This window comes from Mytilus galloprovincialis, chromosome 2 (assembly GCF_965363235.1).
Source record: "Mytilus galloprovincialis chromosome 2, xbMytGall1.hap1.1, whole genome shotgun sequence".
Classification (NCBI taxonomy): Eukaryota; Metazoa; Mollusca; class Bivalvia; order Mytilida; family Mytilidae; genus Mytilus; species Mytilus galloprovincialis.
Window position 1 is genome coordinate 109,591,400 of NC_134839.1, and position 27,707 is coordinate 109,619,106.

At 31.3% G+C, this 27,707-nt stretch overlaps 1 protein-coding gene across 2 annotated transcripts; it reads right to left on the bottom strand.

Annotated features, from left to right (window-relative positions):
* Nucleotides 1–466: 466 nt before the first annotated feature.
* On the bottom strand, nt 467–27,691 carry LOC143065352 (uncharacterized). 2 transcript variants are annotated; one of them, XM_076238881.1, is made up of 8 exons: nt 27,576–27,691; nt 9,157–9,225; nt 7,709–7,806; nt 6,929–7,024; nt 5,418–5,615; nt 4,630–4,926; nt 3,148–3,271; nt 467–687 (listed from the first exon to the last, which is right to left on the bottom strand). In XM_076238881.1, the coding sequence occupies exons 1-6, from the start codon at nt 27,656–27,658 to the stop codon at nt 4,841–4,843; spliced, it is 630 nt and encodes a 209-aa protein (XP_076094996.1). In that variant the 5' UTR covers nt 27,659–27,691; the 3' UTR covers nt 467–687; nt 3,148–3,271; nt 4,630–4,840. The 2 variants fall into 2 exon arrangements, with proteins under 2 accessions (XP_076094996.1, XP_076094997.1); XM_076238882.1 differs by lacking the exon at nt 27,576–27,691 and adding an exon at nt 23,019–23,204.
* Between the last annotated feature and the right edge of the window lie 16 nt (nt 27,692–27,707).

Sequence of the window (27,707 nt, forward strand, 5' to 3'; positions counted from 1 at the left end):
TGTCCGCGGTGACGAAATATAACAGATTTTGCTTTAAATTCTAAAAAAGGAATCAGAAACTAGAAATAAAAACTTAAAGACAAATAACAACAAATGTAAACCAGAAATCCTCTAACGATGGAATACTCGAACTACTTATTATACCAAAAAAGCCAGGACTAATTATATATCTTAAATAAAGACAATTAACGTCAATTGGGCAAAACTAAACTCAAAATCAAAACATTGTAACCAGATTCGAAAATAAAAAATCACATATCGAAGACAAACAAATATTACTAGGATTCCTAATCAAAGCAACACAGATAATTTGTTAATTGTTTAGATAACATCAGCTGCGTTTTGAATCTTTATTTTACTTATGTTATTCTGTTCATATAGGATATTAAAACACAATGGACATTGAAAACAGTGTGTGATCATAATTTGTTTAAAAAAAAAAAACACAAACAAACACAAACCTGAGTTATATCTCTGTTTAATGTCATTGCAGAATCAACATTGCAGGCTGTATCACCAGTTGTTTTATTTTTGGAACAATGAATTGGAACATCATAATCGAAACGAAACTCGATGACATTTTGCGACATTGGACTAATGTAATATTGAGTATCTGTCACATTGCCGTAGTCTGTGTTTATCAAGACTCTGTAGCCTCCAGATATCACAATGAACCTTAAGGAATACCTAGTACCAAAATATAACAATAAATCATAGTTACACAAAAATAACAATAGATTTAATGTAAAATCGATTCATTATTTAAAATAATCATTCAATTACTCACATACCTGCCTTTCAAGAAGGAGTTAGAACAAAACATAATTAAAAATAAAATCTAATAGAGGATATTGTTACATCATTCCAATATTTACAATTTATCGTTAACTGATCACGTACTATATGCCGTCAAGAACAGATAACACATACTCTTTGAAAGAAGATCTGCTTGGACGTGTTAGAAGACAAATGATAATCTTAAGTTCTTTTAAGCTTAGCTTCTCTAATAAGTATTGTACTGACTGCGTCGTAATTGTTAACCTAAATTCAGGTGAAATCCAGTTGATTATAACAAAAGCAATGAATCTTTTTTATTTTGCATCTTATATACGTATTTATACCAAAATTATAGTATGAAGGCTCAAGATAGTTTTTTAAAATAAAAGAAGCGTTTTACTAAAAACTCGGTTAAGATAAGGTGCTATTACTCGATTTATTTCACTTGACTGGGCGGAGTTTAACCGGTTCGCTCATAATAAACCAGTCCATCTATAGTTAGGTGTTTTAGGATAAACTCATCAATAAAGTGCCCAGTCATTCTTTTGTACATTCCTTTGATGACACTGATAGGTGATTAGCAATCAGTAATAATATCGGCAATCATCCTTATCACACACATCTTCAAATAAGCTGTCCTTATAGAAATTAAAACGTAAACTCCGCCCGATCAGTTGAAATAACATTGGTAATAATACATTTGTAATTTTAATAAGATTATCATATGTTCGATTGTTATTATCAGTTTGAGGTATATTCGCAATTATCCGATTGAAAAACGACAGAAACTGGTTCCTGACGTGGCGTCGTCCGGAAATCCATCGACTATTACATGATAGAATCAAAAAACTTGTAAAGAGTATATGCAACATGCAGTTTGTTTTATTTTAAGGTTTTGATTAGTTAAAAGATTTTGTACTTGCCTCAAGGTTGCAACTACAATATGATAAATGGACCACAGCTAGGCGATTGATCTTTCTATAGCTTCGACTGATTGACATTTACTAGACTGTTATACAAGTGAGAGGTTAAGCTAACTTTATCTTTGTCTTTCGATTAGGAACTTTCCTTTTTGAATCTTCCTTGGAGTTCGATATTTTTGTAATTTACTTTTTCTCAATATTTCATGTATATTTGTTTTAATTCCCTGATTCGGGATCAGTTTGAAAGAACATACCGGAAAGATGAACATCTTTAAAACAAAAAAGTCTTAATGTATGGGTTTCTCTTTCAAAAATATTTATGATATATTTAGAACATTGTTATCAAATAAAAGCATGATAACTGGTGATTATTGAAGAATCCTTGTTGACTTCATAATTTTGACAATAAAATATTGTATGCAATTTAAAAAAGAATGTACTTTCTCCCTATATCTGAAGTGTGTGATTTTGGTACTTTCCAAATTCCAGGAACCAATCTTCTCGTATATGCAATTAAAGGTAAGTTGATTTTTTTCAGTACAAGACCTCTTTTTTTTCAACACAGGTCAAAAGAGCTTTGAATTTGCCATAGAAAGTAATGATGCGATTGATTAGTTGAGTTTTTGTTTGTGGCATGTATACAAAATTGAGATTGTGTAATCAAAGTAAGTTTAAAAAACACTTGATATCCGAATAGATAACGGTTCTACATGATTTTAAAGATCTACATCGGCAGCACAGAATAATAAAATTATGTCCAACCCCCCTACCCAAGACAAAAATAAACAAAATACAATTACAATAAGGAAAGATTAAGAGAAAACAACTCATTCGAAATATCTTACAAAACAAACAGCTGCATGTTTTCACTATAAGTGTGTGAGATAATATTCGCAATGTTGTAATGACATAGAGATATATGGGATGACCATTCTCGGTATCCGCAATGGTAGACACGTTTAAGTGTTCATATGTCATTATCTTTAAAGATAACAAGATGCTCTCAAACTCATAAGTCGAAAATAAACTAACAACGGCAGGGCTAAAAAAAGAAATAAAAAGACTAAAAGACAAACAACGTTTGTAGTGCATGACACACAACATTGATAACGAAAGACATGTACACACCATAATTTGTAAAATGGGAACGTTAGGAAACAAAAATATCATGGCTGTATCAATTCACTAAAATATTTACATGCTCTTCGTGCTATGGGTTGATATCACGATACATACACTTCGGCAACACAAAACAAATATTTAGCTTCGATCAACAATCACTGAATGAATTCCATAATACGTTATAGATGAGTTATAAATGTAAACCAATTGTGCATACATGACTTGACTTAGTACATGTGCATGCTTTGGTTAGAAAATTATTTTTTAAGCAAGTCGTTTCATATGACTTTATAAATAAAAAAAAAACATAAAAAAAGAATCTCACACGTCGCCAGATGACAATGAAAAGTCGTTTATCGTTTCTTTATAACACTTCAAATCTTCTACAGGATTATCATTAGTTGGCTCTATACATGTTAGATTATAACTGTTTGCTACATATGTACTACCTAAAACATAAAACAAAATCATCTTGATTATTGAGTAAAAAATGTTTTAATCATTTCATTATCAGTCTGCGTACGTTTTATTATGGGTAAACATTGCATTTGTTAGCAAAAACTCTTTAAAAGCATGCAATACCATTTGAAAAATAAAAAAAAAAGAGATCTAAAATAAACTCAAGGATTAAAAGGGTCCAAATGTCCATTCTCATTCATGAGTTGTTCAATTGCGACATCAAGCAGGTTAATTTTTTGGGGGAAATAGTACATGGGTTTCATTATAACCGAGAGGGGAGTGTCATAATATGATATTTCGAATTTAGAAACTATTCATTATAAATTGATTACAATTATTGCATATGTAATCAAAAAATTCAAACATTGACAACCATTCAACGTTTAAACGAACAACAAATAAATTTACGAATGTGTGAAGCTTGATTTGCTTACCTTTCATGACCACCTGAGATTACCTTTAGTTTTTGTTTGCTTGATGATTATCATTCACAAGTGTTCTGTGAATTGTATTGTGAACTATTGCTCTTTTCTTGTCTGCCGTTGTTTTCTATGGCGTTGCCAGTTTCTATCGACTTGTGAGGTTTGAATGTCCCTCTGTTAATTTTCTATTATTTTTTTAATTTGGTGATCGGACACTGACTGACAATTTCCTTAAAAAACATATTTTTCTCCAAAAAAAAAATATGAGTTATTACTCAATTTATTTCACTTGACTGGTCGGAGTTTAACCATTTCGTTCATAATAAACCAGTCCATCTATAAATAGGTGTTTTAGAATAAACTCACCAATGAAGTGTCCAGTCATTCTTTTGAAAATTCCTTTGATGACAGTGATAGGTGATTAGAAATCAGTTATAATGATTATCCGTATTAAATTCTATGTTATATGATGAATTGCAACATCATATTGTTGACAGATATTTTTTTTTCATTTATGTGTGTTGATGTTTATATGTTTAAAATACAACGGCAATCATCCTTATCACACACATCTTCAAAAAGACTGTCCTTATGCAAATTAAAACGTAAGCTCCGAGCGCCCGATCAATTGAAATAACATTGGTAATACAAAACAAAAATATATATTAATGATAAATTATTAGTACTATAGACATGACCTACTCAAATGAAAAGCAAATCAGAAAATTATAATAAACACACATAAAATTCATAAAAACACCAGAACAAAATTTATGAGAAAAAAACAAGAATTTTCAGAAAAAAAACCTGTCATCTATGCATCACATGTCTGTTCTCAAAATGGTAATTTTTATTTAATATTCGATATCCCATTATTTATAAACAGTTTCATTATGTATTAGTATATTGTAAAAAATGCTACATACCATTTAGGTAAATTTTTGTGTGCTTGATCTCAAAATGAGCATCGACTATCCCATAACTAGTATTTCTGATATAATCTGGGATGTTTGGCATATATCCAAATAATTCATCAGCATCAAATGTAGCTATTATATTACATTGTAGAATATTAAATTGAGGATTATTTGTCCACGTGATATCAATTCCTGTCTTGTCAGTTGCGTCAATTTTATATTAAAAAATAAGTTCTTGTGTAGTTGCCTTTCTACTTGTGAATGTTGCATTACTCTGCTCGATCATAGGGGTGAAGTTTGCTGAAACTATAAATTCATTTATGTTTCTTAAGTTGAATCAGACATACTAATATCTCTGCAATATCAAAACTAAGAATGAGAAATCGTGTTGCTTTCAAAGGTTAAATAAAAAAAATTCCCTTCATCTGAATCAAACGTATATCTCTACAAATGATCGTACACATATATACAATGAATCTTTGAATAAGATTTTCCTCAATAACATTTGACTGCAAGGTATCAAGCTAACCGGATTCAAGGTAATGTGTTTTCTTGACTAATTTTGATCAGAAATGATTAGAAATGGAAAACAAAAGATTATATGAGCAATAAAATGAAAATACATGTCATGAGTTAAACTGTTTAATTCAACTTTACATTGGCACCGGTTTAAGAATGTATCATTAGTACGAACTTCAATTTTTTTTCATAACAATAAATACTCATTTTGTGTTTAACACGGACTTGGTGTTTTGCATAGAACAGAAATAACTATAAACATCATGATAAGTGCATACATAATAAGCAGGTTTCTCCGCCAAATCCATCAGAACAGTGGCAATTATCTGGTTCTGTTATATTAGTACCATTCATAGAGCTATCGGTGTTGGTGATAATACTGGGAACAGTCGTCATACTCGGATCAGTCATGTTAGTAGTACTAGAACCAACACATCTTCCAGGGTAACAGGGATACAGATGGGAACATGATGCAGCTGAAAGATATGACAGGAATCTAAATTTCGTTTAAAGGAATACAACTATGCATTTAAGAATTGATTAAAATGAGATACCAAGAGGCTATACTTTATTAGTAATCTTTATTTTAATTCGGCAAGTAAAGTCTTTTTGTTTATGGTATATTAATTGTTTTTCAATTCTTTCACTCTTTGCTAGTGTCAAAATGAGTAGTGTAAACGATGAAGTCATGACATGAAAAAGTAATGCTTACTTTTAACTATTTGACATTATTTGATCATTGAAAGAGGGACGAACGATACCAAAGGGACAATCAAACTCATAAATCTAAAACAAACTGACAACGCCATGGCTAAAAATGAAAAAGACAAACAGAAAAGCAATAGTAAACATGACACAACATAGAAAACTAAAGAATAAACAACACGAAAAGTGATTAAGCAGTGTCAGTAAAATGCACTGCATAATTTTCATTAAGAAAATGTCTATATAAGTGAGTATAAATCTGGAATCTAATGTGTCCTATCATTCATTATATTTTTTCGAGCATAGAATGGAGCTGAAAGTAAGGAAATTTACTGTAAGTTTACACAGTGTGTCATTTGAAATGAACAGATTTCATGTAAAAGATCTATTAAATCAAATCTCTTTAATATTTGAAGAGTAAAGACGAATTTTTAACTTTTATGTGTTCCATGTGCTTTGACTGTTAGTTCTGTTTTGTTTTTTGTGTATTTATCATAGCCATATACGATATCATTTTTTTTATTAATGATTTCCGATTGCTTCGTTAATACTTTAAAGATTTTCTTGAAGATAACAAAATCATGTAAATTAATTTTAACTCGTTTTGTTTATATAGATTAGACCGTTGGTTGTCCCGTTTGAATGGTTTTACATTAGTAATTTTGGGGCCCTTTATAGCTTGTTGTTCGGTGTGAGCCAAGGCTCCGTGTTGAAGGCCGTACTTTAACCTATAATGGTTTACTTTTTAAATTGTTATTTGTATGGAGAGTTGTCTCATTGGCACTCACACCACATCTTCCTATATCTATATATTAATGAACATGTAGAGTTTGAATCATTGAAACAAGAAATATGAAAAATACACCAAACTCAATGCTTACAACAGTAATGATAGAAGAGTACAGTGTGTGTAGAGAAACAGGGTTAAAATATTTCATGTTAACTTACTTACTAATGGTTATATATGATAAAATAGTAGAGTGTCTAAGGAGAAAAGGGGTTAATATATATTCTATGATATTTTATGATAGATCAGAAGATTGTCAATAGAGAAACAGAGTTAATATATTTGATGTTTACTTACTTCCATCACAAAAGTCACCTTCAAAACCCGTTGCGCACTCGCATTCATTAGGATTAATACATGTTCCTCCGTTTTGGCAAGGTGGGATACAGATTGCTTAAATGGGATATTTAATCAACTTACATTACAATATATCTATAAAGTTCATATATTTAATATAGTAGTAGAAAAATGATAGACGCGCACAATTTTGATACTTGCAGGTACAAATATTATGTTTTGTTTTGAACACTTGTGATTGTTCCACTGTCATATAAGTGAGAGGTTTAGCTTGCTATAACACCAGGTTTATTCTGTACCAAGTCATTAAAATGACAGTTGTTTTGCCTTCGTGTGATGTTTTCGAGCTAGTGATTTTGCCATTTGATTAGGGATTTTCCGTTTTTTTTAATTTTTCTCGTTCAGTAATTTCTTTATTTAACTGTCTGTTATTGTTTTTATAAACATTAATTATAAGGCGTGATAATCGTTTGCATGTTTTACTGTGTATCCAGCATCTCAATTGATTCATTTAACGGAACATCAAATAAATTCAATAATCTAGAAAAATGGATACATTCTAACGCGTGTTACCGGAGATTTGTCTCAAATTTACGAATGTTATCGGAAATCTCATTCACACTGAAAAATACGATCGTCGATCGGTCTCAAACTTACAGATTTTTCCAAAGATCTATCTCAAACGTATGGATGTTACAGAAGATCTGTCTCAATTTGTGAATGTAACCGAAGATTTGTCTCAAATTTACAGATGTTACCGAAGATTAATCTTAAACTTACGGATGTTACAGTTCTGATCACCGTTATGTTCCCATCCTGGACAACAAATTTGTTCTGATGTGTAATATGGAGTGTTTCTAGCTGATCGGCCACAGCACCTGTGTATATTTATAACAATCGCATGTACAAAGTTAAACAAAATATTTTCTTGGTTAAACATACCATCTTTTATTCATTTTGATAAATATTCTCACTTATCAAATATATTTATCAAATAACAAAATAATTCACATAAAAGCAATTTGACTGATATTGTAGTATTTACATAGAAGAGGGGCGAAAGATACCAGACAGACAGTCCAACTTATAGATTAAAAATAAGCTGACAATGCCATGGCTAAAAATTTAACAAAAAGACTAACAGACAATAGTACAGAAGACACAACATAAAAAACAAAAGACTAAGCAACAAGAACCCCATCATAAACTGAGGGTGATATCAGGTGGTCCGGAAGGGAAAGCAGATCCAGATAGAAGTGTTATCAATGTGTCCCAAGTCAGGAGCCTCTGGCCTTTGTTAGTCTTGTATTATTTCTATTTTCAGTTTCTTGTGTACAATTTGGAGTTTAGTATGGCGTTCATTATCACTGAAATAGTATATATTTGTTTAGGGGTCAGCTGAAGGACGCCTCCGGGTGCGGGAATTTCTCGCTACATTGAAGACCTGTTTGTGAACTTCTGCTGTTGTCTTTTGTATGGTCGGGTTGTGTCTCTTTGACACATTCCCCATTTTCATTCTCAATTTTATCATTTAACAAAAAAATGTTCGAATTTTGACATATAAAACAGAAAAAGAAAAGAAATTCAAGGATTAATATTGCCTTAAAAAGACAGTGATAAGGTATCAAAAAGTAAAATCACAAAAATACTGAACTTAGAGGAAAATCCAATCGGAAAGTTTGGTGATAGAAAGGTAAATGTAATTAAGTTTCCAAAACATCTGCTGAAAGTGTTGCTGCATCTTTAAAATTTTAGATAATTGCACTTTTCCTGTAATATCAAATTAAATTGATCTTTTTAGAATTTTTCGATTCATTACCGAAGAAGGATATCTGTTATCCGAAATATCTAATATTTTTATTTTATAGTTATTTAATTGGTGATGTTGTACCCTTTTTGACTTGTTATATATTATATTTTGTAGTGTACAGAATCATATAACATGATTCATCGCCCTGTAAGGTTAATCGTTGACTATTTATTCAGTTATTACATATATATATATATATATATATATATATATATATATATATATATATATATATATATATATATATATATATATATATATATATTACGCTGGGGTATAAACATTATAAAGTATTATTAATTTTAAATAATATCTTGTGTTTGAGTTCAGTTCATCATAACTTTTGCATCTTCGACAATGCTTTTTGGATTTATGTTGTTATTCATTCATGTAAATTGTTTTGACATGCTATTCTTACCACCAAAGTCTATTACAGCTACAATAGTAACTCGTTCTGTACTGTAGTTTTTTCCTGGTGCAGACATGTCTAAAACGAACAAATTGTAGATATAAAAAGAATCAAACCATGTGAATATAAAAATAAAAAAAAATGAAAATCAGATGGTATTTATTAATGATGGTGTATTTCACAATCTGTCACAGATTTGTATAGGCTGATATGGCAACTGGATATGTTGCACACATGTGTGTATATTAGGCTGATATGAGAATTGAATATGTGTCACAAATTCGTATAGGCTGATATGACAACTGGATATTTGTCACAGGTATATTCAGCCTAAGATGACACCTGGATATGTGACACACGTGTGTAAAGGCATATATGACATCTATAGATATGTGTCACACATATATATATGCTGCAAAGACTACTGGATGTGTGTTTCTCATGCACATAGGCCGATATGACAACTTGACATGTGTTACACATGTTTATATGCTGCTTTGAGAATTGGATATGTGCCACACAAATATATTGACTGAAACTGAATATATATCACACATATGTTAAGGCTGGAATAACAACTCGATATGTATCACACATGAACATAAGCTAATATGACAATAACATTAACGGTACCAATTTTCCTGCACCAGATGCGCATTTCGACAAAACATGTCTCTTCAGTGATGCTCGTGGCCAAAATATTTGAAACCCAAAGCTTATATAAAAGATGAAGAGCTATAATCTAAAGGTCCAAAACGTATAGCCAAATCCGTGAAAGGAATCAGAGCTTTGCATGAGGGAGATACATTCCTTAATTTATAATAATTTCTAAAATATTGTAACAGCAAATATGACAACTTGATATGTGTAAAACATTTATATATAACTCGTCTAAACATAAGCCCAACAATGTTGGTATGGCTGATGTTTAGACGAATTCTATATACAGACTATATTTTCAGCCTTGAATTACCATCACATCTGGTGATTCGATGGATAAAATATATTGTAGAGTCGTCACTGGTTCAGACGTAATTATACATAAGATTACATGAGAATTGGATATGTGTCACACTTGATATGTGAGTACTGTATATGCATCACACATGTATTATTGTTAGTATAAATCAGCGTTCACACATGTATTATTGTTAGTATAAATCAGCATTCAGATATCTTATACGTTCAGGAATATCACATCCAACATTTATGGTAATAGTCTGTACATGGCACAAACATGCCATTATTAACCTAAAAAGCTGACCAACTTTAAACAGACTTATTCAGAATGGACATAATTACGATAATATTTTCAAGTCATTAAAGATGCCATTTTTTGAAATTTAATATTGATTCACTCCTAGGGTATTTGCATAGGAAATAATGACATTCATTCTAAAACAGTTGTTGGCATGATACCCATTTCATTCTTCTCGTCAATTTTATGATAGGACTATTTACTGGCTTTGTAATAAAATGAGCAACACGATAGGTGCCCCAGTAGAGCGGGATCTGCTTGGCCATGTTTTGTTCAGACATTGTTGTCAATATAATGGAATTCGAAGCCACTATCATGCAAGTGAGAGATTTAGCGCTTTAAAACCAGGTGTAATCCATTATGTTTTACATAAGAAAATACCTGTACCAAGGCAGGGATATGACAGATGTTATCCATTCGTTTGTTATGTTTGAGCTTTTGATTTAGCCATTTGATTAGGGACTTTCCGTTTTGAATTTGCCACGGAGTTCAGTATTTTTGTTATTTTACCTTTTATGATACTAAACACCTAACGTGAGTGATTGTGCTTAATTTATACTATAAAGACATAATCGTTCAATCAGTTCAATTAAGGACTGGAGCTCTTATGTCAGTAACTGATAGTTGTCATTTACTGTCATTTTTCTTAGTTATGATTGGTACCGATTCCAACATCGGATTCAGACTTCTTTTAAACTGAATTTTACTGTAAGTATTGCCGTGAGTTTGTTAATGCAATATTGTCTACAAATATAGGAGTAAGATTAAAATCTCACAAAATCCACTGCATAGTTATGCACATGTTTTAGGTCAAGAGCCAGTGGTTGGCTTTAGTTTGTGTGGTTTATATGTTTTTCTCATTTCTTATATACGTTTGACCGTTGGTTTTCCTGTTTGAATTGTTTTACACTAGTTAGTCATTTATGGTATTATCAAAGCTTGCTGTTCGGCATGACCTAAGGCTCCGTGTTGAAAGCTGTACATTTTATACAATGTAACTATAATGGAGAGTTGTATCATTGGCCCTTCCTAATAATTCATAAGTGGAGAATGTGTTTTCGACCTCACGTTTTCGTTTTTTTGTGTGTTTATAAATTACTGCCCACTTCTATATAAAAAACTAAAAATAACGTCTTTATTTGTGTCAATCATTTTGTATCTCTTTATATTTTGGGTCCTCAATGCTCTTCAATTTTATACTTGTTTGGCTTTCTAACCATTTTGATCTGAGAGTCACTGATGAGTCTTATGTAGACGAAACGCGCGTCTTGGTATCAATTTATCTGATTGATAATGACTAACAATTAACCCGACGGGATTGTAGATCTGTTGAGTGCTATTAATCACACAATATATTTTAAAAAAAAAACCGATGAAATCATCTTTATTGCACTAAATTACACAATATAAACTATAGAAATAAAACATAATCAAATATGCAAAGATAAACAATATGCATTCACATATATTTTTTCTCATTCATACTTTGTTAATAATTAAGGCGATTTATAACTGGACACGTGATAAAGACACGTGTTTGCATCCGCATTCTGAACTATAAATCTCTTTATTTTATATAGTATATTGTATTATAAGAATGTTGTCTCATTTAGGAAATAATCCACATTTTACTTCAATCCTTGTAATTGATATATCTTAAAAACAAAACAGTTGAATAAGACATTCATTCTGATGTACTTCCTTATCTACTAGGTTTACGAAATCTGGATTAGGTCTGTAATGAAGTCAATCATTCTTTTAATGTATTCTTGTCATAATCCAAATTCTGATGATACAATTTCATTGTTATTTTCCACTTGTAACCTTAGACTAAGATTTAATTTCTATAGGTTTAAACTTGCTCACACCTTCTTCTAACACTTGTTATTCATAGATTTGTTTGAAACTAAAAGGAAAAGGAATACTTCCTCAAATAAGTTTTAAGTAAGTACAACTATTTATGACACATTGTCCAAGTGCAATAGTATTAAAAGGCACGATTCGTTTTTTTTTTAGAACCAAACTGAAAATTTTCTCAACAGGGATATTAACCGTAAATTAATATTTCCAGTTTTCATTTCCCAAAATTTGACTTCCTTTGCAACTCTGTTGTCTACAATAAATTGTTGATGTCTTTAGTAATTTTGAAATTGAAATTGATAATAGAGAAGACACGTTTAGATTTAAATCGAGATATCCAACATGTCCAATGTTATTGTGAATTAAAAATAATTAGTCTCTGTATAGGACAATTATGCATTTTTATCTATTTTTTATAATTCATTTAGTTGGAGCAGCTGTTTACTTCCCTGGATAATCAGTGAAATGTAACAGGGCAAATCAAGAAAAGCTTGGAGTCGTGGTGAAAGTAACAAGCAAGATGAATAAATACTTCTTAAAAAAAAAAAAAAAAAAAGCGCTCAGTATACATATATTTTAGCAGAAAAAAAACCAGTACAAACAAAACGGAATGATACACTAGAGATACTTAATCAAGAAAAAAAGAAAAAAATTTCGGAAATTCAAATAATCAAAGTGTTTAGACATTTGTGATACGTGTCCTGAATTACTGGTGATGAAAATCATAAAAGCCTTAGTTTAATCTTTGGTTTGAAATTATAAAGTAAGATTTAGTTGTTTAAAGTTTTTCAGCGACTATCGTGATTATAGATATAAAGGCAAAAGAGTTATACTGCTGTTCAAAAGTAAACATTCGTTGAGCGAAAACAAATCCGGGTAACAAACTAAAATCCAGGAAAACTAATGAAATATAAGATGAAATCAACGGAACAACAGAAACACTGAAGTGACACAAAATAAAAAAAAAACAACTGCCATATTCCTAACTTAATACAAGACATTTTAAGAAGAATCGGTATGTTGGACCTGGTTTTGTGGCTAGTCAGACATCCTACTTATACGGCAATTTTAATGTTAAGAATATTGCTAAAATGACAACATTACGTTACAGTACAAAAGAACAGAATAACACTCAGGACTGGGGAAAATATAAATGAAAATATAAAATAGCACATTATAACAACGACGCCTATAAAAAATAGCTTTTTTTTTTAATGAAGCTTGAAGCTTGAAAATAAAAACGAAAAAGCTAATTTATGATGTTAATTTGTACATACATATAGAAAATAAAAAATACAACAATTTCAATATACAACGCAATATGATATAAGACCAAACAATAAACAATAAATATAGTTGTTAATGTCTGTGTCATTTTGGTCTTTTGTGGATAGTTGTCTCATTGGCAACCATACCACATCTTCTTTTTTATACACTTGAAACAAACAACCTAAACAAAATATAGACGAATCAAAACATAGACGAACCTTGAGTCACTCGACTAAACTGACAAATAATACTGAAATATAACGAAATCAGAGAATTTATACCACATACGATTAAATATACTACTAGAGACAAGTTATTTATCAATACGAATTCACACTGACCAAAACAGTCATATTCAGGAATATATGTCTCTTTTTGGTACTTAGTAGTGCAGACAACGTAGATGGAAAACCACAATCTAAGACGTTAGTTAGTTAAGACACATACACATTGTATGGATCAACAAATTCGTGATGGTGTACAAACATTTGACAGAGTATCCTTGTAACTTGTAATCCTTCCTCCACCTAACCCTGTTTGGGCAGTTTTTACATAAGGAGCATTTTTCATTTAATATTTTGTTTGTGTAACTTGCTCGTTTCGATACGTTCTCATCATATATTACTTTTAATTCTTTTACCTAGTACACTGAGGTGATCATTTTAACAGAGTTATTATCCTTATTTAATTAAGTAAAACGTCTCACGGTGACAAACGGTCATAAAAAGATAAATAGAACATAGTATTACAATCCCAAAAAGGTAACTTAAACACAGAATAACGATACAAATCTATAATACTAAAATTATGAGGTCCAATTTGTCAGCCGTCATCACGTCAAAACGACAAATAAAAAAATTCTACTTGATATATAACTAATATAGTACAAAGGTGTAGATTAAAAATTACACCACTCCAGGCCCTTTTGCTTTCCACGTAATTAATATTGCCAATAATTAAGAAGTTCCGGGTCGAGTCCGATACCGATACCAATAGTATATTCACCTGTCACCGATTACCTTATCTGTACGTTCCGCATCTGACAGGCGCACCACCAAACGCTGTATTCAGGATTAATATGCTATATAGTATTACACGGGTCATAATCACAGGATGGACACTACTTAATTGTCAAATTGTTACCTATTGTAGTATTTTAATCAGTTAGACTTTCTAAAATAACAATACGAATACTAAAAATCTGGACTAAAATAAGGCGTATAGGTACAGTTTTCAATTTGTTAGCGAGCATGACGTAAAACAGCGAATCAAAGAATTCAACTTTATTTATAACTAATATAGGACAATGCTGTTGATTAAAAAGTACTCCATTCCAGGACCTTTTGTTTTCCAAATAACTGATATTATCAATAATTGATAAGTTCCAGTTCGACGGGTTCAAACAGAAAGATTTGAAAGCAGAGAAAACTGTGTATCTTATAATCGGCACGACTTTATCAGATGACAATACTAATACTAAAATAAGGCTTGCGCATAGTTATATACTTTAATTCAGTCACGGACCCGCGATATCACGGGTGTGTTCTAGTATAATTATAAAATGGCCTTGTATCTATCTCCTGTGATCTATTTAAATGTATGGAAATACACCCTAGTTTCAATTTTTTTTATGATAATTTGGTTAACTATAGAAGTACTAGATTTCTTGATATTGAATAACTTATTATACAGGAAGGATTACTTAAAGGGGCACTAGCTGTCAAATTCATGGTCACCGATTTGACTTAAATTCTCATAGTTGATTTATAACAGTGTAAAACATTTATCCAAACTATCAAAAAGTACTAGATTTCTTGATATTGAATAACTTATTATACAGGAAGGATTACTTAAAGGGCCACTAGCTGTCAAATTCATGGTCACCGATTTGACTTAAATTCTCATATTTGATTTATAACAATGTAAAACATTTATCCAAACTATCAAAAGTCTAAAATAAACAGTTTACAGAGCATGGGGTAGATAATATATAGGTTCGTTTCGTGTGTATTTTAGTCCAGACGCCATCTAATTACCTATCGATTTGACCTCAGATGACCATATAAGCGATGTAAACATAAATAAAGATATGAATATGTAATGTTTTTGCCCTATCATAGATTTGAAATACTCATTTTTATATAGTTTTATAGTAATTGTGTTAAGCTCATTCAGTGCTAGTGAAATTTCATCAGAATTATTCTAGATTTGATATATTTAGTAGTAATTGCTATATTTAGATTGATCTCTTTGTTCTCAAGGAAACATGATAAGTTAAACCACATGTTGACCTATTAACCTAAATTGCTGGTGCAACTGAGCCCTTATTATGGTGCCCGGTTGCCCTGTAACTGCTTAGTCAGCAATTATTTGCCCTAGTAAAGTTTATATAATGGTGCCCTAGAGCCCTACTAAAATGATTACTCAGCAATAATATGCCCTAGTAGGGCATATCTTTATGTTAGTTATGTAACTGGGCAGAGTATGGTATAAAAGGATAGAGAGAGTTAGTGCGAGGGGAGAGAGAGAAATAGAGAGTCCGATTAGTGGTTGTTCGTTATATCTACTATGTTGTTGTATATACTTTACATGTGTTTTTAATACAGTATTGAAATTTATCAGCGACTTTGTGTCTATGTCTGCAATCTAGTTTATTGCGACTACACAAGGATCCCGTATTTTTCAAGGATATACTTATTGTATTCCTTGTTCTTGTAACCAGGATTTCCTTTAAGGAGGCGCTACTAGTTTTTATCCATTGGGAAATCCTGTTTCGAAGGTGCATCACTTGTATTCGTCGTCTTGTATGCTATATCACTGGCATCTCGTCGTTATACTTATCCTGGACATACCTTAATTGTACACTTGCATTTTTTTTCGATTCGTTACATGAATAGATTAAATCAAGACGTGTAATTGGATTTTTATAGGTCTGTTTAATTTTATTTCATAGATTAAAAATAGATTTTTGTCACTGTTTTTAACCGTATAAGAATGATTTTATGTGCATCGAAATTAGTAATCAAATGATACCGTAGTTTCACTTTCATTGTTGACATTCTTTTTCTTTAAATAACCAGTACTCGTACAATGCATGCGTTGTCAATCTATAGCTAGGGGTTAAATTGAAGTTCACATGAATACGGATTTAAAGAGGTCGACTCATTAACTTGCAAGTGAATTACTAATTATCAATATTTCTTGGCGTAATTTGCAAAAATTGAACCTTTTTGGCTGCAAAAAGCGAATTGTTATTTCACTATTTCACTTTCATTATTGATTGAACAGAAAAAAAAATCAAACTTTAGATTTTTTATATATCTCGTATAACACGATACCGAATGGCATGTCTCCCGATTTCCAAAATTTTTGGCATACGCGTACTTTGAACCGAGTTACATCGGAATATGTAATAAAAAATGGGGGTTACCATTTTTGTTTTTTTGTAATTTTCATAGGAAAACGTCTATTTTGGCGACAAATTTACTTAGGTATATAGGGGAAATGCCTTTTTTTTGGCTTACCTTTTTAGATTTTCGAATGGATGGCTATTTTCTTATATACGGAGAAAAACAAAAAAACTAACATAATATCCAGGATTGCATAGTGAATCCATAAACGTATAGAAACTCATATGTCACCATCCTTGTTTTTAAAATAAATGGATTCAAAGTTGATCGATAGGCCTAGAATTTGACCAAAAACGTGTGACGTTATGGTATACAGAATATAACGTTATTCCTTCTCAGAGAAATGGAGAAAAAATATGTGTCGGGATCTGAATGAGTATATTTTATTTTCATTTCCCCTGTCGACTGTCGTAAAGTTCCTAGTAATGCAATATAAAATTCTACTGAATCAGATATAATTTTATTTCGTCCTGCACATGGAATTTCACTATTATGAATTAATATTAATCTCGTCTGATTTTCACATCAAACGAGCATATACTTGAAACTTACGTGAACAGGTTCCATGTGAATCTAATGATAATAGTTCATGCATACATCACCGGAATTTTGTACACGTTAAATTCACGTAAATATTTGAAATAAAATTATTTAAATAATATCTTTGTTCTAAAATTTGATTAAAACCATAAAAAATACCTTCAGATTTTTGTTAAGTTTACGTGAAAATTAAATGAAACATTTCACGTGAGATTCATCCGAATTACTGATTTTTAACTCCATCATATTCGATAATGGTGGTATCATCACTGCATCCCGTGATGCAAAAATATAGTATTTTAAAAAATTTGATTCATTTAACAGTTTTTTAATTGCTCGGTTTGATGGTTGTTTAACGTTCAGTAGCAAATAATTCATGCATGTTCGGCACGATACAATATAATTTTGAAAACAGTTGTTTATAAAAGACACATTTGATGCACCAGTCAAAAAAGGTTAAACATTCTGATATTTGTGAAAATTATGAGGAAAAATAATAAAATACACATTCCAAAAAATAAAATAACAAAACTCCAAGAAAAATTCAAAACGAAAAATTCGCTTACTACATTAAGTAAGTAGGAGAGATCGATTACGGGGAGGGACTGAATTATTCGGATTAAAAAACTGTATGCAATATTTCACAAATTTCAACATTCTGTCATTTGTGAAAAATTATTTACATAACAAATCTTGAGATCATATATGTTGTTTTTTCTATGATCGGGTTGTTGTCTCTTTGACACATTCCCCATTTCCATTCTCAATTTTATTCTTTATACAAGTAAAACAACTGCGAAATTTAAAAGTTCCAACTTGAAATTCAACCTGTATCAGATGTAAGCCGGAGTCTGTACTCTGTGTGCCTTAGTATTTTATCAAAATACCTAATCCAGCAACCTGTCATGAAACAAAAAAGAAAATCCAGACGATATGCGCACCCATAATATGAGTACTAACACCAGGTACATAGTTTTAAAGCTGAAGCAAAACGACTGTAGTCCTAAATAATTAGCCGAATTAACCCTATATATACTAAGTGCGGGATTAACGGTCGAACGGACAAATGTTAAACAATATGATGATACGTGCTCTATAAGTAATTTGGTGACAATGCATATTTTTGAATATGCAGTTCATATAATGGAATGGTAATTTGGAGATCTGAAATGTAGTAGCAATATAAGAAGGCTAGCATTTCCGTCATTTCGTCTTTGGTGGAAAGTTGATTGATTGGCAATTTTACCGCATCTCCTTATATTTCATTATGGTTTGAATTTTCTAGAGAGGAGCAAAAGTTTTAAGACTTAAACTAATATTGACCAAGAGACTGAAATGTTACTGTGACAATTATACTACACATATTCAAAAATTTCTAACGTTTACTAAAACTACAAATAAGAAGTGTAAAGATACTTTTCCAATTAGCATTAGTCACGATTTTCTTGATGTCTTTTGTGTTGATGTCGTTTAATTAATGCCCAGCGGTTGCTATCTTATAAATTGCATATCACATATCTCCATTTATCATTCGATCAGCCAACTTTTGTACAAATAACATGTACATGTACATAATTTGTTTTTTATTTGTACTTGTACTTTTACAAATAAAGTCTGATGTTACCCAACTTCCATAATGAACAAGCGGTAACGTAGATATTTAGTTTTACGTAACTGTTCAATTTTGGTCTTCCTCGCGGTCTGCGTTTAAACTTTGTCGATTTCTTTGAAAAAATTAGAGGCAATGATTTAAATTTTAAAACTAAAGTTCCAAGTGACGGGTGTAAATTGTAGGATTGATTGCTTTTATTATTGGTTGGTTAACGTCCAGTGGAAAATATTTCATGCATGTTCAGGACGAGAACAAGTTAACAATATATACAATAGGTAGGTTTTGCAATAGAGGCAGGGCATCCGCGATGATGATCGGGAAAATTTTAACTGACGCTATACATGTATATATATACTTGTATACTTGTTCTAAAAACTATTTTTATTAAAAATGAAACTTTCCGGGCCTTTTCCGACGCCTAGTATGTGAGCAATATGCCCCTCAGAGCCCTTGAAGGTAACTTTGTTAATGTTCTTTCAGTCGTTTTGTCTCCCAACTTGTACATGTACATTATTTCCAACTCAAAACTAAAACAACACCGAATACCCATGCAAGCGTAAATTAACACGAATATAAAATCTAAATGATTTCAAGATATAGCTTTTTTACAGTCTCTTGCCGTTTGAATAATAAAAAGTCAGTCGTTTGCATGTAAATTTCGAGAAAAAAATTTATAACGGAATCAGGGAACACGGAACCGGTCTGACTACAGCTAGCCCCAACTATCAACTTGCGTTTGTAGACGCAAGTGGATACTCGAGGCTGGCTTTACTCAAACTGTAACGGAACCTGAACTTTGTTATTTTATTTCTGTCGAATCAAGTGCCCATGTATTTCTCAGCCTTCGTTAACCTTCTAATGCTTCATTCCGATGTTGCTGTCCGTCCTGAGTAGACCTGGTTTATACGATTACAAAGCTGGCACTGTATTTTAAAATATTTCCAAAACTATATCGAATTTACTCTGTACAGACCAATGAATTTCAGAGACTGTTTACACTTGGAACACCGGAAAAGTTATTCGGCTAAATAACCACTTTTTTACATTCCATACAAACAAACTATTTTCTGTATGGGGATATGGCGTAAGTCACGAATAAGTACTTATTGCAAAAATAAACCAAGGTTTACTTTTATAAATTGTTATTTGGATGGAGAGTTGTCTCATTGACACTCACACCACATCTTCTTATATCTATACCGAGAATAAAAATAAAGTGATAAAACTGTGTCTGTTATGCATAAGAACATATACAGATAAAGCGTGCAGATGCTTAAATATCAAAGAAACAGAATATTTAAAAAGTAAAGTAATACTTTTAAAAGATTAACAATGAGCAGAATAATTGCCGGAAAACGATAAAACAATCTATGTCAAATAACCGCTACGTATTGCATCAAAACTCTCGGCACTCTGCATCTAGGGAAAGTTACCGTTAAAAATGTCACACAAATCCCGCTGCATTGACTTATATGTGTGAACGTTATTCGATAACGTCAGGAACGATACCTCATGGCGTAACGTCATTCGGTATCGTGTTACCTTCATTTTTCATACATCTTTGGTATTTAGAAAATAATAAACGCTGAGATTAAAGTTATTCTTTTAAATGTATCCTCTGATTTTAATAATCTAGATATATAAGAAATAGTTAATCTCGATAAAAAATGTCTACACTGCGTGTCTATTTCATAATCAGAGTCCGCCTTAACGTTGAACCAATAATGTTTGTAAAATATCGATATGTGAAATTCAGTATTGGCATATTGTCATTTCACAATTAATGAAAATTCAAAATACAAAACTAAAACGGAATATTTAGTGGAAACAGTCGTAATGTTGGATGACAAACCGTTATGTGACCAACCCAAAGAGTGATCACTCACAATCAGTCTTATTCAATCAAGTCATTTTATCCTCATCCGCCTCTACCCTTCGAACATATAACCAACAAAGAAGTCATAACTGTGAGCCGCTCAATCCGTTTCTGAATTGTAATTTCGATGACAAATAAGACAATGATATATATCACAGAATATGAAATCAGTCTATTATTCAAAACTTGGAAAATCAGTAGACCATGTTTTTTTCTGAGTGGAGCTGAGGGTCCACTCTACAAAAAAAAATCTAAATTCGTTAAGAGTTCACAAAGACGAGCGCTCTTAAATCGTGGCATAACCACTGCCTTTCTAGCCCAGTTTTTTTGTCCCTTTTCAACGTTTGCTATTTTATCTCAGCTAGAACTTCAGTCTTGGAATTCTTATAAATATGACAACAATTAATTAACTGCGGGAGAAATTGTAAATAGTTTGAAAAAGGTGAAGGTTCTACGATTTGGTAGTTACTTTTCAATTTTATAAGGTAATGTATATATGTAATCATTTAAACTAATTGTTAGTTTTGAAATATCATGACAAATACACACAAAAGAAATTAACTTTTGTTTTGTAAAGAATCTTTGCTAAATAACAAAACTCGTTTGTATTGAAATGTTTATGTCCTTTCAAATAGTAACCTTAATACGAATATAATACATAGATAAAAAAACATACAAGAATCAGGATGATATGTTTATTATAAATATGCATTGACACGTTATTGTAAAACAAATGACGAAATATTACCGAAAGTGGGGACAGAGTGCGGGGTTTGGTGGCTTGTTTAAACAGAGAACTGAAATAAACATAACAGCACACACATTTTTTGCCAAAGTAATTATGATAAGGCACTGTGCGACCTCCTTTGAAGAAACAGCGAAAGAAACAGCGTAGGCAGCCAAAAAACATTTTTTTAATAGAAATTTATTGTATTTACCCAAATACATAAATCTTAAATACAAACAGCAACCGAGGTCAACAATAGGATATGCCACTAGTTATATTATACACGATGCCACTGTAAATCGATACTCCTTTAGGTAGATTGGTGTTAATGTTAACTATAATGACAAACTATAAACAATTGTGATGTTACGGGGCTAGGAATGAGTAATGCATATCTATCTAAATGTTAGCTATGGTATATTTTGATCCAAAGTTTTATGGAATAAGCATATTATCTATCGTCATTTTGTGAACTTCTCAGGTTTTTTTTTATAGACTTGAACAAAAAGAAATCTATAGTTCAAAATATGACCTTCATGCTCTAAATCTTATCTATAATAGCAGAAACATTAAGGAAAGTCTAAAATCATAATTACAACGTTGACACTCAACACCGATACCAAGAGAACAACAGAAAGGTCAGAAAAGAGTACACAAAACACAGGAAGAAAATATACAATAACAACGGTGTGTATGACAGGAATGTTAATTCTAAACATAAGTAGTATGAAAACGGGAAACGGTTACAATTGCAAAAACCTAATTGACAAAGAGGAAACAACTATAATTTATAATTAATTATAAATAGACAATTAGGAAAAGTCGGCAATACTAAGACAAAGAAATACTTATTAAAAAAGAAAGGTATACTACAATTTTTAAATACTAGGACAATGAGGGGCCGACTCTAATTTCTAAATACTCATAAAAAAGAGATAATAACTTTTGTTTTTATATACTAATATTCCGGATAATTACATTTCAATATAACTTATATACAAGGTCTAAATGACAACAATTAGTATTTCGCGATTAAACTTCTTTTGTTATTATTTGCTTTTAATCGTTTATGTTATTATGTACGAACACATCAAATCGATAGATAATTGATGAAAATAAAATTCCTGGAAAAACATCTCAGTTATTCTTTTTATGCTCCAAGCCTTGATGGAATTAAGAGAGAGTTTAATTCTTATTAATCATATAAATTAAAAAACAAATAACTAGAAATGTGAAGATCTAAAAAACATTTATAAGCCCGTGCAACAAAAGCAAAATTCTTTATCATAAGACAAAAGAAAGAATGTGTAGATCCTTACCCGTCCCATGCTGACACAATCGTGCACATCAAAAATAAAAAGAAGAAAATAAATCTGAAATAATGTTTTTTCTCCATCTAATGTTCTCTTACTGGACAATGCGTCTTATAGTTCGCTGTCTACACTTTTAAAGAACGCCAAAAAAGGGAAGACTTTTTACCTAGAATACTTCCTTATGATTTAGACGTGCGTGTATAAATACTCCAAATGATCAGTAAGTACACAGTAAATGAAAAGAGAACAATTCCTTCACAAAAGTTCACATTTAAATTGTAAAGAAAGTATTTAGATGGATGGTATACTTTATATATTTTTATCATACATCTACATTGGCAAGGCATACATGTAAACTAAAATAAGTAAGACCATTGAAAAATCTATATATTTTTTTAAAACATGTACAATATAAAAAAAAAGAAGATGTGGTATGATTGCCAATGAGACAACTCTCCACAAGAGACCAAAATCACACAGAAATTAACAATTATAGGTCACCATACGGCCTCAACAATGAGCAAAGCCCATACCACCGCATAGTCAGCTATAAATCAATTCAAACGAGAAAACTAACGGCCTTATATATATAAAAAAAACAATGTACATTAACTCTTGTGAGTTCAGTGATATCATGACAAGGTTCACTTTACTGAACGTTGGTAGATTTGAAATATCTCAATATAACATTGCACGATGTGGATTATTTACTTTATTTTTCTTTAAAGGTGTCATCCTAAATGTCAAACACTTTGAATACAGTAAGACATAAAGTGGTACAATCAAGAAAGTGATGTCAGGAATCAGGATTTATAAATATGGAAACAACTGGGAATTGTTTTTATATAAGATACAAATAATAACTATAAAACTGACATGTCAGCAAAGACCCTGCTTATAGATTGTCATATGAGGACTTATGCACACTAAGCAATTCAAGTGTCCATTTTTACGAAATTAACATTTCATTGTCAGCAATTATTTCAGTATATGTTCTTCAGTTGCTAAGTTTACGTTTAGTTAAAATCAAAATACTATTTTAGTGGGATTTTAAAAGTGTGATTTAGCAATACAATTTTTGAAACAGAATAATTTTAGTAAAACATACTAAAACTCACATCAATTTGTATTTGTAATCCTAGCAAATAAAGGCAACAGAAGAAAACCGGTGTTAACAGGTCATAAATTGAACAGATCCTGTTTCACAAGCTATATTTTACCACAATTTTGACCCAAGGTAAACATTTGAAAAAATATTATATCCCGAATATTTTTGTTGAAATCCTATCATTAGTGGTCACATTTGACTACCTCGAACTAACAGTAAAGTCCTTGCTAAATTGGGACATCTGTTGGATCTAAACACATACGTCTACTAAAAATGTGAACGTTAAATCCGATTCCTCGTGTAGAGAGAGTTCAACCTTCCAAGCATCTTAAGAATCTGTTCAAAATCTTTAAAAGGTTCCGTAGATGGCCAGTTTCAAGTCATAATTTCTGTCACTACCCAATGTATCCTCATTTTCCAGAATCATACCAAATATGAACAACACGGCGATCGCTAAAAAAAACCTTCATGATTGAACAAAGGAGTATGATCCATTAAAAGAGGGACGAAAGATACCAGGGGGATAGTCACACTCATAAATCGAAAATAAACTGACAACGCCATGGCTAAAAATGAAAAAGACAAACAGACAAACAATAGTACACAGGACGTAACATAGAAAACTAAAGAATAAACAACACGAACCCCACTAAAAATTAGGATAATCTCAGGTTATCCGGAAGGGTAAACAGATCCTGATCCACATGTGGCACCCGTCGTATTGCTTATATGATAACAAATCCGGTAAATAGATTAATTCGGTAGTAGTCTATAAAAAAGAGTTTTTTTTTCACATTTAAGATATGTTTAGATGTGTTCGAAGTTGTGAAAAATAGTATCTATCAAATCGGACATAATTTTATGTTGAAATACTAGTATTTAATTATATCCTGTAAAGGTTGATTTTCAATTAGAGGACACTTTTCCATAGTTCAATTTTTTCATCCATCCATAAAGCATAAAACACATACCAGTGTATTTCCCTTTAGTAACATAAAGCATAAAACACATACCAGTGTATTTCATAACATGAAGCATAAAACACATACCAGTGTATTTCCCTTTAGTAACATAAAGTTAATGTGATGCAACTGTCATAAAAGTGAGAGGTTTAGGTAGCTTCAAACCAGGTTTAATCCACCATTTTCCGGTTTCAAGGTAGTAAAGGAGGGACGAAAGATACCAAAGGGACAGTCAAACTCATAAATCTAAAACAAACTGACAACGCCATGGCTAAAAATGAAAAAGACAAACAAACAACAGCACACACGACACAACATAGAAAACCAAAGAATAAACAACACGAACCCCACCAAAAAACTAGGGGTGATCTCAGGTGCTCCGGAAGGGTAGGTAGATCCTGCTCCACATGCGGCACCCGTCGTGTTGCTTATATGTGATAACAAATCCGGTAAATGGTCTAATTAGGTAGGTCACATTCATGAAAGGGAAGGGGATTGTAGTTACGATGTAAGGAACATATCCGCCGATATCATTTATAACAGTTGTTATCCATTCGTTTGATGTGTTTGGGCTTTTCATTTTGCCATTTGATAAGGGACTTTCCTGTTTTCTCGGAGTTTAGTATTTTTGTTATTTTACTTTTTGAAAACAAATAATTGATGAAAACTAACACAACTACACAGGGTTAGCCATGCATTCACGGCTATGGGGGCAAGTTAGTTCATACTGATATCGGTTTTATTTGTATATTAGTACATGTTTTATCGTATAATTTATGTTTTAATACACATGAGCGAAACAATCATCGTGTTCATTATAAAACTTTAATGTAGAATAAGTGCTGTGTATCCATTTTATAGGTATTTATTACCAAAGTGTTTTCACCTGATCGAGCGGAGCTTACTTTTCACATTTTCATAAGGACAGTCTGTTTGAAGATGTGTGTGATAAGGATGGTTGCCGTTATAATTATTACTAATTTATAATCACCTATCAGTGTCACAATAACATTATAGAATAGCGACACATGCAGATTTTGCAACTATTTTATATCCATTAATTCCAGTCAGTATGGGATAATTTTACATGTTTATAGGTTGCACTTTGAAAATACAGCTGTTTTTCAAACCCGAATAGAATATTCATAGAAAATTAATTTTGTTTACATACTGGTTCCCAGTTATGATCTCATAGAAACATAACTTGGGAATGTTACCAGTAAGTATACATGTGCAATTTGTTTATATTGAAATCTGTGGTAACCTTTGATTCGAGGTAGGGGTAGTTAAGAAAGTTAGTGTTAGTTTAAACTGTGAGAATATCAGGGCATATACACGTTGAAAATATACCGCGCAGCCCTATATTTTGACCTTTGAAAAAAATTGTAGTGCATATGAACTTTCAATTCTAGAATAAGATTGTATTCAAAACTTCATAGTAAAAGTGGTACAGTTTTAGCCGTAAAAGGAGTTCCTATGGGAAATTGCATTGTCAATATTTACAGAAATGCAACCTTTAAACTCTTTACAAGAAAAAACAACGTTTGTGTCTCATTATTTATTTTGCGAATACATATATAATGTTTACATATTTTAACCGGATGAATGACCATAACTTGACACTACATTAATGAGTTTATACCAAAAAACATAATTTAATTGCGGAAATATCAAAACCTTCATGGTTTAAGTCCTACTGAACAGAATGTCTTTATATGCTTGTAAAGGAAACATTAGAAGTATAAATTTCATTTTGGGTCAATTCTGCTATAATAAAGGATGCAACAAAGCATTTTTTTGTTCCGAGAACTTATCTGCGAGTGCGAGAAAAAATTTTCGTTTTTTTTTCTGCATTTTCCCGACAACATTACAAATGCTTTTTCAGTCTATTTACATCTAAGGGCGTAAATTTCTCGAAAATTTGTTATAATTAATAATAGAAAGACAATAAGAGAACGACTATAATACTTAGACAAAGAGGGAATGTCTTTAATCTATAAATACCAATAGATAAAGAATGGGGTACTACAATTTCTTAATACTTAGACAAAGAAGGGCAGACTTAAATTTTGAAATTCTAACAAAAAAAGAAAGAACAACTTATTTTTTTTAAATACCAGAAGACAAAGTCTGAATAACTACATTTCATTACTGCTAATGAACAAGGTCTAAATGACAACAAATAGAATTTCGCGATTAATCTAGTTTTGCTATTATTTGATATAAATCGTTTATGTCATTACGTAGACATACTTAAAATCGATAGAAAATCGTGAAAATAAAAATTCCTGGAAAAGTATTTCAGTTACTCTTTTTTATGCTCCAAGCTTTGGTGGAATTATTAAAAGAGAGTTTGATCATCATTGATCCAAGATATTAATTAACAAATAACTAGAAATGTGAAGAACTTAAAATCCTCTATAAGCCTTAACAATAACAGCCAAATTTATCGTAAATATCATAAGACAAAAGAAAGAATGTTTAGATGCTTACCCGTCCCATGCTGAAATTGACACAATTGTGCACATCAAAAATGAAAAGAAGAACATAAATCTGAAATGATATTTTTTCTCCATCTTGTGTTCTTTCCTAGGATAATACGTCTTATAGTTTGCTGTCTACACT